Raw genomic sequence first — 14,299 nt, forward strand, 5'->3', positions numbered from 1 at the left:
GTCAGTTTATAGATAGGACATCCTTTAAGAAGACTAAATACTATTATAGCAGCTGCGGACGCACCCCACAGTCAGTTTATACATAAGGCATCCTTTAAGAAGACTAAATACTATTATAGCAGCAGCGGACGTACCCCACAGTCAGTTTATACATAAGGCATCCTTTAGGAAGACTAAATACTATTATAGCAGCTGCGGACGCAACCCACAGTCAGTTTTTACATAAGGCATCCTTTAAGAAGACTTAATACTATTATAGCAGCTGCGGACGCAACCCACAGTCAGTTTATACATAAGGCATCCTTTAAGAAGACTAAATACTATTACAGCAGCTGCGGACGCACTCCACAGTCAGTTTATAAATAAGGCATCATTTAACAAGACTAAATACTATTATAGCAGCAGCGGACGTACCCCACAGTCAGTTTATACATAAGGCATCCTTTAAGAAGACTAAATACTATTATAGCAGCTGCGGACGCAACCCACAGTCAGTTTTTACATAAGGCATCCTTTAAGAAGACTTAATACTATTACAGCAGCTGCGGACGCACTCCACAGTCAGTTTATAAATAAGGCATCATTTAACAAGACTAAGTACTATTATTGTAGCTGCGGACGCACCCCACAGTCAGTTTATAAATAAGGCATCCTTTAAGAAGACTAAATACTATTATAGCAGCAGCGGACGTACCCCATAGTCAGTTTATACATAAGGCATCCTTTAAGAAGACTAAATACTATTATAGCAGCTGCGGACGCAACCCACAGTCAGTTTTTACATAAGGCATCCTTTAAGAAGACTTAATACTATTACAGCAGCTGCGGACGCACTCCACAGTCAGTTTATACATAAGGCATCCTTTAAGAAGACTAAATACTATTATAACAGCTGCGGACGCACCCCGCAGTCAGTTTATACATAAGGCATCCTTTAACAAGACTAAGTACTATTATTGTAGCTGCGGACGCACCTTACAGTCAGTTTATACTTTAAGGCATCCTGTAAGAAGACTAAATACTATTATAGCAGCAGCGGACGCACCCCACAGTCAGTTTATACATAAAGACATCCTTTGACAAGACAAAATACAATTATAGCAGCTGCGGACGCACCCCACAGTCAGTTTATACATAAGGCATCCTTTAAGAAGACTAAATACTAATATAGCAGCAGCGGACGCACCCCACAGTCAGTTTATACATAAGACATCCTTTGAGAAGACAAAATACAATTATAGCAGCTGCGGACGCACCCCACAGTCAGTTTATACATAGGGCATCCTTTAAGAAGACAAAATACTATTATAGAAGCTGCGGCGCACCTTGCAGTCAGTTTATAGATAGGACATCCTTTAAGAAGACTAAATACTATTATAGCAGCTGCGGACGCACCCCACAGTCAGTTTATACATAAGGAAATCCTTTAAGAAGACTAAATACTATTATAGCAGCAGCGGACGTACCCCACAGTCAGTTTATACATAAGGCATCCTTTAAGAAGACTAAATACTATTATAGCAGCTGCGGACGCAACCCACAGTCAGTTTTTACATAAGGCATCCTTTAAGAAGACTTAATACTATTATAGCAGCAGCGGACGCACCCACAGTCAGTTTATACATAAGACATCCTTTGAGAAGACAAAATACAATTATAGCAGCTGCGGACGCACCCCACAGTCAGTTTATACATAGGAAATCCTTTAAGAAGACTAAATACTATTATAGAAGCTGCGGGCGCACCTTGCAGTCAGTTTATAGATAGGACATCCTTTAAGAAGACTAAATACTATTATAGCAGCTGCGGACGCACCCCACAGTCAGTTTATACATAAGGCATCCTTTAAGAAGACTAAATACTATTATAGCAGCAGCGGACGTACCCCACAGTCAGTTTAACATAAGGCATCCTTTAGGAAGACTAAATACTATTATAGCAGCTGCGGACGCAACCCACAGTCAGTTTTTACAAAAGGGCATCCTTTAAGAAGACTTAATACTATTATAGCAGCTGCGGACGCAACCCACAGTCAGTTTATACATAAGGCATCTTTAAGAAGACTAAATACTATTACAGCAGCTGCGGACGCACTCCACAGTCAGTTTATAAATAAGGCATCATTTAACAAGACTAAATACTATTATAGCAGCAGCGGACGTACCCCACAGTCAGTTTATACATAAGGCATCCTTTAAGAAGACTAAATACTATTATAGCAGCTGCGGACGCAACCCACAGTCAGTTTTTACATAAGGCATCCTTTAAGAAGACTTAATACTATTACAGCAGCTGCGGACGCACTCCACAGTCAGTTTATAAATAAGGCATCATTTAACAAGACTAAGTACTATTATTGTAGCTGCGGACGCACCCCACAGTCAGTTTATACATAAGGCATCCTTTAAGAAGACTAAATACTATTATAGCAGCAGCGGACGTACCCCATAGTCAGTTTATACATAAGGCATCCTTTAAGAAGACTAAATACTATTATAGCAGCTGCGGACGCAACCCACAGTCAGTTTTTACATAAGGCATCCTTTAAGAAGACTTAATACTATTACAGCAGCTGCGGACGCACTCCACAGTCAGTTTATACATAAGGCATCCTTTAAGAAGACTAAATACTATTATAACAGCTGCGGACGCACCCCGCAGTCAGTTTATACATAAGGCATCCTTTAACAAGACTAAGTACTATTATTGTAGCTGCGGACGCACCCCACAGTCAGTTTATACATAAGGCATCCTTTAAGAAGACTAAATACTATTATAACAGCTGCGGACGCACCCCGCAGTCAGTTTATACATAAGGCATCCTTTAACAAGACTAAGTACTATTATTGTAGCTGCGGACGCACCTTACAGTCAGTTTATACATAAGGCATCCGTTAAGAAGACTAAATACTATTATAGCAGCAGCGGACGCATCCCACAGCCAGTTTATACATAAGGCATCCTTTAAGAAGGCTAAATACTATTATAGCAGCAGCGGACGCACCCCACAGCCAGTTTATACATAAGGCATCCTTTAAGAAGACTAAATACTATTATAGCAGCAGCGGACGCATCCCACAGCCAGTTTATACATAAGGCATCCTTTAAGAAGACTAAATACTATTATAGCAGCAGCGGACGCACCCCACAGCCAGTTTATACATAAGGCATCCTTTAAGAAGGCTAAATACTATTATAGCAGCAGCGGGCGCACCCCACAGTCAATTTATACATAAGGCATGCTTTCAGGAGACTGCCTACGATAACAGCTGTATAGGCTGTTAACTGCCCACAGTCAGTTTATACATAAGACATTCTTTAAGGAGAGGCTTAATGTATCAACTGATTAGGAAGTGTGTCTGCAGCTTTTATAGTATGCAGTATTGCAATATGTTGGGATCATGTATTAACTGACTCAAGAATGTGTCCTCGGCTACTACGACGTACTTTCATCTGTAATGCATTCTTAATATATATGCCTACTGTAGGGTACGCCCACAACTATTATTGTGACTAGGTATACAGTGCTCTTCAATGAAGGACTAATATATCAACTCAGTGAAATTCGTCCGCGACTTTTATACTGTATATTCCTGTTCAAATTAGGATTAATTAATGTATAAACTGACTGTGGGGTGCGTCCGCAGCTATTACAGTAAGCAGTCTCCTTAAAGGATCTCTTATATATAAACTGACTATGGGGTGCGTCCGCAACGTTTACAGTAAGCAGTCTCCTTAGGAGATGCCTTATGTATAAACTGACACTGGGGAGCGTCCGCAGCTGTTACAGTAAGCAGTCTCCTTAAAGGATGTCTTATATGTTAACTGACAGTGGGGAGCGTCCTCAGCTGTTACAGTAAGCGCACCTTCTGCACACGTCCGCAGCTTCTATAATAGTATTTAGTCTTCTTAAAGGATGCCTTATGTATAAACTGACTGTGAGATGCGTCCGCAGCTGCTATTATAGTATTTAGTCTTCTTAAAGAATGCCTTATGTATAAACTGACTGCAAGGTGCGTCCGCAGCTTCTATAATAGTATTTAGTCTTCTTAAAAGATGCCTTATGTATAAACTGACTGTGGGGTGCGTTCGTGGCTGCTATAATAGTATTTAGTCTTCCTAAAGAATGCCTTATGTATAAACTGACTGTGGGGGGCGTCCGCAGATGCTATAATTGTATTAAGTCTTCTAAAATGATTCTTATGTATAACCTGACTGTGGGGTGCGTCCGCAGCTACAATAATAGTACTTAGTCTTGATAAAGGATGCCTTATTTATAAACTGACTGTGGAGTGCGTCCGCAGCTGCTATAATAGTATTTAGTCTTCTTAAAAGATGCCTTATGTATAAACTGACTGTGGGGTGCGTCCGCAGCTTCTATAATAGTATTTAGTCTTGTTAAAGGATGCCTTATGTATAACCTGACTGTGGGGTGCGTCCGCAGCTACAATAATACTACTTAGTCTTGTTAAAGGATGCCTTATTTATAAACTGACTGTGGAGTGCGTCCGCAGCTGCTATAATAGTATTTAGTCTTCTTAAAGGATGCCTTATGTATAAACTGACTGTGGGGGCGTCGCGGGTTCTAAAGTGTTGGGATGGCTTTGTTAAGGGGTGGGGTGGCGTCCGCAGCTTCTATACAGTATTTAGTCTTTTAAAGGATGCCTTATGATATAAACTGACTGGTGGGGTGCGTCCGCAGCTTTATAATAGTATTTAGTCTTCTTAAAGGATGCCTTATGTATAAACTGACTGTGGGTGCGTCCGCTGCTAATATATCAGCTGCTATAAAGATCCTTATATGTATAAACTGACTGTAAGGTGCGTCCGCGCTACAATAATAGTACTTAGTCTTGTTAAAGGATGCCTTATGTATAAACTGACTGTGGGGTGCGTCCGCAGCTTACAAAATAGTACTTAGTCTTGTTAAAGGATGCTTATGTATAACTGACTGTAGGTGCGTCCGCAGTGCTATAATAGTATTTAGTCTTCTTAAAGGATGCCTTTTGTATAAACTGACTGTGAGGTGCGTCCGCTGCTGCTATAATAGTATTTAGTCTTCTTAAAGGATGCCTTATGTATAAACTGACTGTGAGGTGCGTCCGCTGCTGCTATAATAGTATTTAGTCTTCTTAAAGGATGCCTTATGTAAAAACTGACTGTGGGTTGCGTCCGCAGCTGCTATAATAGTATTTAGTCTTCTTAAAGGATGCCTTATGTATAAACTGACTGTGGGGTGCGTCCGCAGCTACAATAATAGTACTTAGTATTGTTAAAGGATGCCTTATGTATAAACTGACTGTGGGGTGCGTCCGCAGCTACAATAATAGTACTTAGTATTGTTAAAGGACGCCTTATGTATAAACTGACTGTGGGGTGCGTCTGCAGCTGCTATAATAATATTTAGTCTTTTTAAAGGATGCCTTATGTATAAACTGACTGTGGAGTTTGTCATCTGCTGCAATAATAGTATTTAGACCTCTAACAGGATGCCTTATGCATAAACTGACTGTGGGGTGCGTCCGCAGCTGCTGTAATTGTATTTAGTCTTTTCAAAGGATGCCTTATGTATAAACTGACTGTGGAGTTTGTCATCTGCTGCTATAATAATATTTAGTCTTTTTAAAGGACGCCTTATGTATAAACTGACTGTGGGGTGCGTCCGCAGCTACAATAATAGTATTTAGTCTTCTTAAATGATGCCTTATGTATAAACTGACTCTGGGGTGCGTCCGCTGCTGCTATAAAAGTATTTAGTCTTCTTAAAGGATGCCTTATGTATAAACTGATTGTTGGGTGCGTCCGCTGCTGCTATAAAAGTATTTAGTCTTCTTAAAGGATGCCTTATGTATTAACTGACTCTGGGGTGCGTCCGCTGCTGCTATAAAAGTATTTAGTCTTCTTAAAGGATGCCTTATGTATAAACTGACTGTAAGGTGCGTCCGCAGCTACAATAATAGTACTTAGTCTTGTTAAAGGATGCCTTATGTATAAACTGACTGTGGGGTGCGTCCGCAGCTGCTATAATAATATTCAGTCTTCTTAAAGGATGCCTTATGTATAAACTGATTGTTGGGTGCGTCCGCAGCTACAATAATAGTACTTAGTCTTGTTAAAGGATGCCTTATGTATAAACTGACTGTGGGGTGCGTCCGCAGCTGTTACAGTAAGTAGTCTCGTTAAAGGATGCCTTATGTATAAACTGAATGTGTGGTGCGTCCGCAGCTACAATAATAGTACTTAGTCTTGTTAAAGGATGCCTTATGTATTAACTGACTGTGGGGTGCGTCCGCAGCTGTTACAGTAAGCAGTCTCCTTAAAGGATGCCTTATGTATAAACTGACTACATTCTATAAAATCTGAGTGCAGATCAGAGTCAGTATATATATTTATTTATATACATTTTGCTTCTTGTTATAAAAGACTTTCTACTAAAAAAGCTGCGGACGCACCTTAGAGTCAGATTTTACATTAAGCTTGTATTAAGAGGAAGGAATATTAAATATAGAAAGAAACAGAATACATTTCTCAGAGTCGGTTTATGCATTTCGCCTCTATTTAAGAATACTATACATATTATATAAGTTGCATATACCGATCTTGTAGTCAGCTTATACAGAATAGAAATCGTGGACGTATCTCAGATTCACTAGATTTATTTGAGAGAGGTTCATACTGTTAAAGTTGAGGACGAACCTCAGAGTCAGTTTACATATTTATAGCCTGTATTTAGAAAGACTACATATCACAAAAGGTAAACTGAGGCATTACTTATATAACAGTTGTGGGTGCCTTTCTGAGTCAGGTTAAATAGTTTAAAAAACGGTATTAATGAGAAATGTACATTATTTAAATCGAGGAATCACCTCAGAGTAAGGTAATACATTTTAAGTCATTATTAAAGAGGAATACAAAAAAATCCTTTATCAAAGTCTGTCAAAAAGTATGACTGTGTGGTATACGGGTGTAATTTGATTTATTTTTTCTGTATCTTATAAGAAATATAACACCACCAGTGTGATGTTTTCAGTTCATTTAATAGCTATAATGACTGATATAAACGATTTACAAACATGCTGCTAAGCAAACACCCTTGAATATTGAAGAGTACATGTACATGCTCATCAAAACATCACTCGGCTAAGGAAATGTAGAAACTGTCTGCAAAATTCTACCAGAATCTCATATCAAAAGTAATACTAAAAACAATCTGACGGTCGCCCAAAGCTTTAACGTATAAAGTCCTCTTGAAAAATGAATTGATGTATAATTTACTCGGACATGCATCCTCAATGTGCATAGTATACGTTTAACGTTGTATTATATTGGGGCGTTATGTATAATCACACTACGATGTCTTCAACTCTCAACGTGTTATCCCTCATTTATAAAGACATAAAATGTATAACCTTACTCTGAAGCGCATCCTCAATTTCTAATACATGGTTAATTTTCAACATTACTCTGAGGAAAATCCTCAACTGTTCTAATATACCGTCGTTAATTTTGACATAATGAATAATCATATTTTAAGGTGTATAGCGTATATTCCTTTTTTATACAGGCGTAATGTATAACTTTACACTGAGGTGCGTACACAGCTGTTACAGTATAAGTTCTCATTAATAGATGCTTCGTATAAAACCTGACTCTGAAGAGCATTCTTAATACTAATTAATAAATACTAGGATTAGAGAACAAGTTAGTTATAAATTCATTTCGAAGCCTGTCAATAGAAGCTTAATGTATTACCTGACTCTGAAGAGCGTGGGATCCACAGCTTTTCCAGTAGTAGGGTCGAATACAGGCAGACTCTGTGTTGTTTCCTTAATTTCTATACTATGACACATTAAGCATATCTTATGAAAGTTGAGGACGCACCTCAGGGCCAGATTATAAACAACACCACTATTTAAATGGAAATAAAGACGCTTTCCAGAATCATGTTACAAGACCCGTCTTTAGAGCAGGCTTAATCAGTTAAATACTACCATTACTTTTGTTGACACCCACCTCAAATAAAAAGTAATAATGAAAGGGGGAAAAAAAAATAAAATAAAAAGAAACAACAGAAACACAAAAACAATCTTCTTCCGCTAATTTTCATTAAATCCTTAGCTGTACTACAACTTATATTTAAATGATCTATAAAATTGGTTTTCCCCTTTATCTACTGAGAAAATCATGAGCGTTTTTGTTTTGTTTTCTTTTCTTTTCTTTTTCTTTTTGCGCTAAATTAAAGTGTGGGTGTAACACGGGCTGTCCCCCACACTATCATAAAATGAGAAGGCAAACCTTCTCGCATTCTGCTCCGTGCTCTCATAAATGCCTATGTCCAATAGCTGTACGATACATTTTACTGTAATTATATGGACCGCCAAGGTATCGTTTTTGGCTCCATTTAAAAATTATCCCCCCCCCCCAAAAAAAATTATATTAAAGCTTTATAGATTTATATACATTGTAGTATCTAGTTTATATATTTCAGTTTAGTTAGATCTATATTTCTAACTTTTGGTAGATTTATTACGGTAATTAATTAATCTATCGCCCGGGTTCATATTAATTTACACAATGAACATTTGTAATATTTTAAATATCAATGATTAGTGCTTTCAATGTAGGCTACTTAATGATTTAAACATCTTTTTCGTTTCTAGCTGTTGCTTGCCACCGCGCAAACGCTGACAACTTTATCATAATATCATCGCTCCACCTACTTACTACGGACCACCTATAACTGTATGATGCGTCCGATTTCCTGACTGTAGAGTGCGTCTTCGTATGTCTACGCACCTTGCTTAGTGTATCTAGCGATTATCACGAATGTAATTTCTTACGTTACACAAACAAAAAAAGTCATGTTCAAAAACATTTTACGATTGAGGACCTTTAAAGGCGTGAAACTGTTGCAATTTCAGGGTATTTTCTTAAGAAAATTATTAATCACTTTGCTTGATTCAACAGTCATAATTTTTGCTTGAGCGTGATAAGATACCCTATTTGTATTATGTTTTCGCGAGGTTTAGGTCTGGCACTGCTATTGATTTTCCTTAGGACAGTAATTCCAGTCCATTTTAACAACAACTTCAGGTCGTATTTATATATTCTTATAGATCATCGATCACTTTTTCCTAAACCTATTTTTCATGAAAGTTCTATCATGAATTAATGAAACGGGGAAAAGTAAAGTTGAATAGTTCTTATAGTGAAATGCCAGTCAACTTAAGTATGGTCTTCTATATACTGACGGTGCATGACCATTTGAAATGGGATGTAATACTCATGTCATTGTCGAAGACATTTGACTAGCATAATGTATTCTAGCAGTGAAAAAATGTGATTAAAGCACTTGTTTTACACAAATATGCGCAAAACTTAACAAGTTTCTTTAGGTTTATAAAACTAGGTCATAACATTTAGTCACATTACTCTGACATTTATTTTGCAAAACTATGTCCCTTTTTGAACTTGCTTGCAAGTACTATCTCCAAAACTAATGCAGATAGTGGATAGTGAAACCCTTAAGATATTTTAAGATTTAGGGTAATACCGGTAGTTTAGGTTTTGGGACAACAATTCAAAGGAGCATTGGCTGTCTTACGGACAGCTCCTGTTCTTCTTCAAAATATTGTCGCATAGCCTCCATATATTAGTCCAGATATTAGTACCCTACAGATAAATTAACCACTTTTCAGGGTCCCATTTGAGCCCTTAAACTGAATTTAACGTCTCTAGGTCAGAGAGCTGATATTTTCAGTTGTAATAGAAGCTGAAGTTTATGTGGTGTAAGTTTCAAGTTTTTCCAATGATATGTAAGAAAATAATGAAGGAATAAAAAGGAAATGTAGAATTTTGTAGAGAAAGTGATTCTAGCTGGTGCAACAATATAAATGATTACAAGATACAAGAGATACAAATTTTATTTAAAGTCGGTGTTAATATACAGACAACATTAGCTATGTATAGCTATTGACCGACATAAAGGGGCTTGTAATAATTACATTACAAATATAATGACAGTTAAGTACTGTACAAGTTTGTATTCCAGTGATAAGAAGACAACTGTTTAGTCCTTCTCCATTGGGCCTCCTGGAATTTGATACACAACAACAAATATTGAGACAGAAGATAGCTCACAGGAAAGGTATTTATATTTTAAATTTGGTGAGTTTTATGCAATATCAAACTGTTCAAATGGTACAGCATTAAGTTTTCATGGCTTTCCAGGTTTTAAAGCTGTATTCTGTAAGAGAAAATAAAAGAAAAAAAAGGACTGTTTTGTTTTTCAAATTGGAACCCTTATTACAAGCCCCCTTTTGCAAATGCATTTTTCGCACACTTTTAATAGAGTTGTAGGTAAAAACTGAACAAAGTCTAGATATAATGATAGTTGTTTAGATGCATTTAGAACCATTTATAACTTGAAGGGAATTACCCGCAGATTTTAGGCGAAAAATAATTTCTCTCAAAAATCCATAAAATAGTGACTAGTGATACAAACATAAGATTTTTGCAAGATATTCTTGTAAATAAACAAAAATATTGTACAGAAGTATAATAAACCATTATAACGCTTTTGAAATAATGCAGAAAATTTACATTTCTGCATTTTCATGGAAATGAACATGTTAAAGAATTTCTTCCAAACAGTGGGAGAGTACATGTAGCTTTAACAGTATTAGTTGAAAAACTTATTTCCCCCTTTTTTCTATTGATGCCCTTTATGCAAATATAGGGGCACTTCCTGTGTCTATTTGGGGAGCATACATGTATCAGATTAATGATAATTCCTGTTTTCCAATGTTGCTTCAATATGTAGAGGAGTTTGTATCGTTGGGCATAAAGCTTCAAACTTGTAATGTACCTGGCATGGTTGGGAATATCGGTAACCTCGTTACAATTTCTTGTTTATGATTACTTTTAAAGAAAGCCGTCACTTAAACTTGTGAGTTTTCTTTAATTATTTTTAGGGGATTTTCTGAAACGTCTGCAAGTGTATATGGATGATGGGAAGAAGATATTAACAGAGGACATAACAACACTGCTGTATCTAGCAGACAATGATGATGAGTTTAACTTTGCTTTAGAAGTTATAGCAAGGTTAGCAAAATTTCTTATAGATACATAATGTATTTTTATTGATATTAAGCAATTACATATAATATATATAATAAATATATATGGGTTCTAAGGACTTATTCATTTAGCTAACCTTGGAACTGTAGTTTAAACATTCATTAAGTCTAAAGATCTTACCACAATGTCTTAGGACCACAGTGTCTTGTACATTCATTTAATCTAAAGACCTTCTTACAGTGTCTTAAATAATTCATTTAATTTTAAACTCTTATCACTGTGAATGAAAACAAAAGGTAGAAACGCTATTTAATTGATTGTACCCCTGTTTAATATAAGTACAGCAAACATCTGCAGACCAGATTTGAAAAGTTAATGACAGTTCTTAAAGATTTCCTTCAGATCACCTCTTAAAGTAATTATATCATCATAGGTCTTTATTAAATCATGTTAACTGTTCAGTTTCTTACATTGTCCAGTTTTAAAATGATTTCATAGAAATGTTCCTTGGGTGACCATCTACCAAGAATATTCTTATTTTTCTGAAACATGGCTGCCAGAGCTAACATTTAGAGCACCGCCTACTGGTGCCATCGCGCATCTGCAAGTGCTGGACTGTATGTAAGAAAAAAGTTATAGTTCAGATTTTCTAAGTACAAAAAGGGCTGTAATTTTGACAAAATGCATATCAGAGTTCTGGTTCTTCGCCTACATAGTCCCCTAATGATGATAAACAAGTGCGCAAAGTTTCAAAGCTGTAGCTCTTACAGTTTTTGGGAAAAGGCGGACCTAAAGAAAATTTTTAACTGATGCTGACAATTAAGTGATGACAGTTACACCTCATAGATTTTTTAGCTCCCCTGAGCAATGCTCAGGTGAGTTATTGTGATTGCTCGATGTACGGCGTCCGTCGTCTGTCATCTGTCTGTCTGTCGTCAGTCGTCTGTCAACATTTAGCTTGTGTATGTGATAGAGGCTGTATTTTTCAATTGATCTTCATGAAATTTGGTCAGAATGATTGCCTTGATAAATTCTAGGTCCAGTTCGAATATGGGTCATCTGGGGTCAAAAACTAGGTCACTAGGTCAAATCAAAGAAAAACCTTGTGTATGCAATAGAGGCTGTATTTTTCAATTGATCTTCATGAAATTTGGTCAGAATGATTGCCTTGATAAATTCTAGGTCGAGTTTGAATATGGGTCATCTTGGATCAAAATCAAAGAAAAACATTGTGTATGCGATAGAGGCTGTATTTATGTCTCCCACCACACAGTGGTGTGGGAGACATATTGATTTACTCCAGTCTGTGTGTGTGTCTGTGTGTCTGTCTGTCACAAATCTTGTCCGCACTCTAAATCGAACATTTCTCATCCGATCTTCACCAAACTTGAACAAAATGTGTTTGACCATAAGACCCCGGCCAAATTCGATAACTAGCCAAATCTGCCCAGGCACTTTAGAATTATGGCCCTTAATTGAATTTCTGATTGGATCCGCTGGTCTAGACCATCTATGGATCCATTCGTCTAGACCATCTAGAGAAACCAGACATTTTTCATAGGAACCATTCCTCTGAACAATCCAGACATACAAGGCTGTTGTGGGAGGCATGCGCTTTTCTCAAAAGCATCTCTAGTTTTCAATTGATCTTCATGAAATTTGGTTAGAATGATTGCCTTGATGAAATCTAGGTCGAATTTGAATATGGGTTATCTGGGATAAAAAACTAGGTCACTAGGTCAAATCAAAGAAAAACCTTGTGTATGCGATAGGGGCCGTATTTTTCAATTGATCTTTATGAAATTTGGTCAGAATGATTGCCTTGATGAAATCTAGATTTTTTTTGAATATGGGTCATCTTGGATCAAAAACTAGGTCACTAGGTCAAATCAAAGAAAAACCTTGTGTATGCGATAGAAGCTGTATTTTTCAATTCATCTTCATAAAATTTGGTCAGAATGATTGCCTTGATGAAATCTAGGTCAGGTTTGAATATTGGTTATCTGGGGTTAAAAAGTAGGTCATGAGGTCAAATCAAAGAAAAACCTTGTATATGCGATAGAGGCTGTACTTTTTAATTGACCTTCATGAAATTTGGTCAGAATGATTGCCTTGATGAAATCTAGGTCGAGTTTGAATATGGGTTATCTGGGATAAAAAACTAGGTCACTAGGTCAAATCAAAGAAAAACCTTGTGTATGCGACAGAGGCCATATTTTTCAATTGAACTTTATGAAATTTGGTCAGAATGATTGCCTTGATGAAATCTAGATTGTTTTTTAATATGGGTCATCTTGGATCAAAAACTAGGTCACTAGGTCAAATCAAAGAAAAACCTTGTGTATGCGATAGAAGCTGTATTTTTCAATTCGTCTTCATAAAATTTGGTCAGAATGATTGCCTTGATGAAATCTAGGTCAAGTTTGAATATTGGTTATCTGGGGTTAAAAAGTAGGTCATGAGGTCAAATCAAAGAAAAACCTTGTGTATGCGATAGAGGCTGTACTTTTTAATTGATCTTCATGAAATTTGGTCAGAATGATTGCCTTGATGAAATCTAGGTCAAGTTTGAATATGGGTCATCTAGGATAAAAAACTAGGTCACTAGGTCATATCAAAGAAAATACTTGTTTAAACTCAACAGACCACATTTTTTGTCCAATCCTAATGAATATTGGCCAGAATATCTGTTTCCATGAAATCACTATGTCAAACATGTGAGTGACCTAGGGCCATCTTGGCCCTCTTGTTTAAAAATCAGACGAGCTAAAAATAGATAGTTCTTTTGACTGCTGACTGGTAAGAAGTGAATTTAACTATATAAAGTTTACTCTGTGTTACAGGTACAAGGAACTACAAGAAAAACAGTCTTTCCATACATACTTCCCAGTGGGTATACATGCTCTTCAAATGCTTTATCTGCATGGAAAACATGACATGGCATTTAAATGGTTTTTAGATGAAGTAAGAAAAATCATCAATCTCTGTAGACTGTATATTTAAATTATTTTTATACGCCCGTTTGAAAAACGGGACATATTATGGGAACGCCCCTGGCGGGCGGGCGGGTGGCGTCCACAGACTTTGTCCGGAGCATATCTTCTACATGCATGAAGGGATTTTGATGAAACTTGGCACAGTTGTTCACCATCATGAGACGGAGTGTCATGCGCAAAAACCAGGTCCCTAGGTCTAAGGTCAAGGTCACACTTAGAGGTCA

General features: G+C 37.0%; 1 protein-coding gene across 1 annotated transcript in view; it reads left to right on the forward strand.

Annotated features, from left to right (window-relative positions):
• The first annotated feature begins 8,836 nt into the window (after window positions 1-8,836).
• LOC123566580 (uncharacterized) overlaps window positions 8,837-14,299 on the forward strand; it is a 36,830-nt gene continuing 31,367 nt past the window's right edge. Inside the window, exons 1-4 of the mRNA XM_045360824.2 lie at window positions 8,837-8,922; window positions 10,052-10,147; window positions 10,974-11,103; window positions 13,923-14,043. Coding sequence (XP_045216759.2) covers window positions 8,862-8,922; window positions 10,052-10,147; window positions 10,974-11,103; window positions 13,923-14,043 — 408 coding nt within the window. The 5' untranslated portion in view covers window positions 8,837-8,861. The remainder of the gene's footprint in view (window positions 8,923-10,051; window positions 10,148-10,973; window positions 11,104-13,922; window positions 14,044-14,299) is intronic.

This window comes from Mercenaria mercenaria, chromosome 8 (assembly GCF_021730395.1).
Source record: "Mercenaria mercenaria strain notata chromosome 8, MADL_Memer_1, whole genome shotgun sequence".
NCBI lineage: Eukaryota > Metazoa > Mollusca > Bivalvia > Venerida > Veneridae > Mercenaria > Mercenaria mercenaria.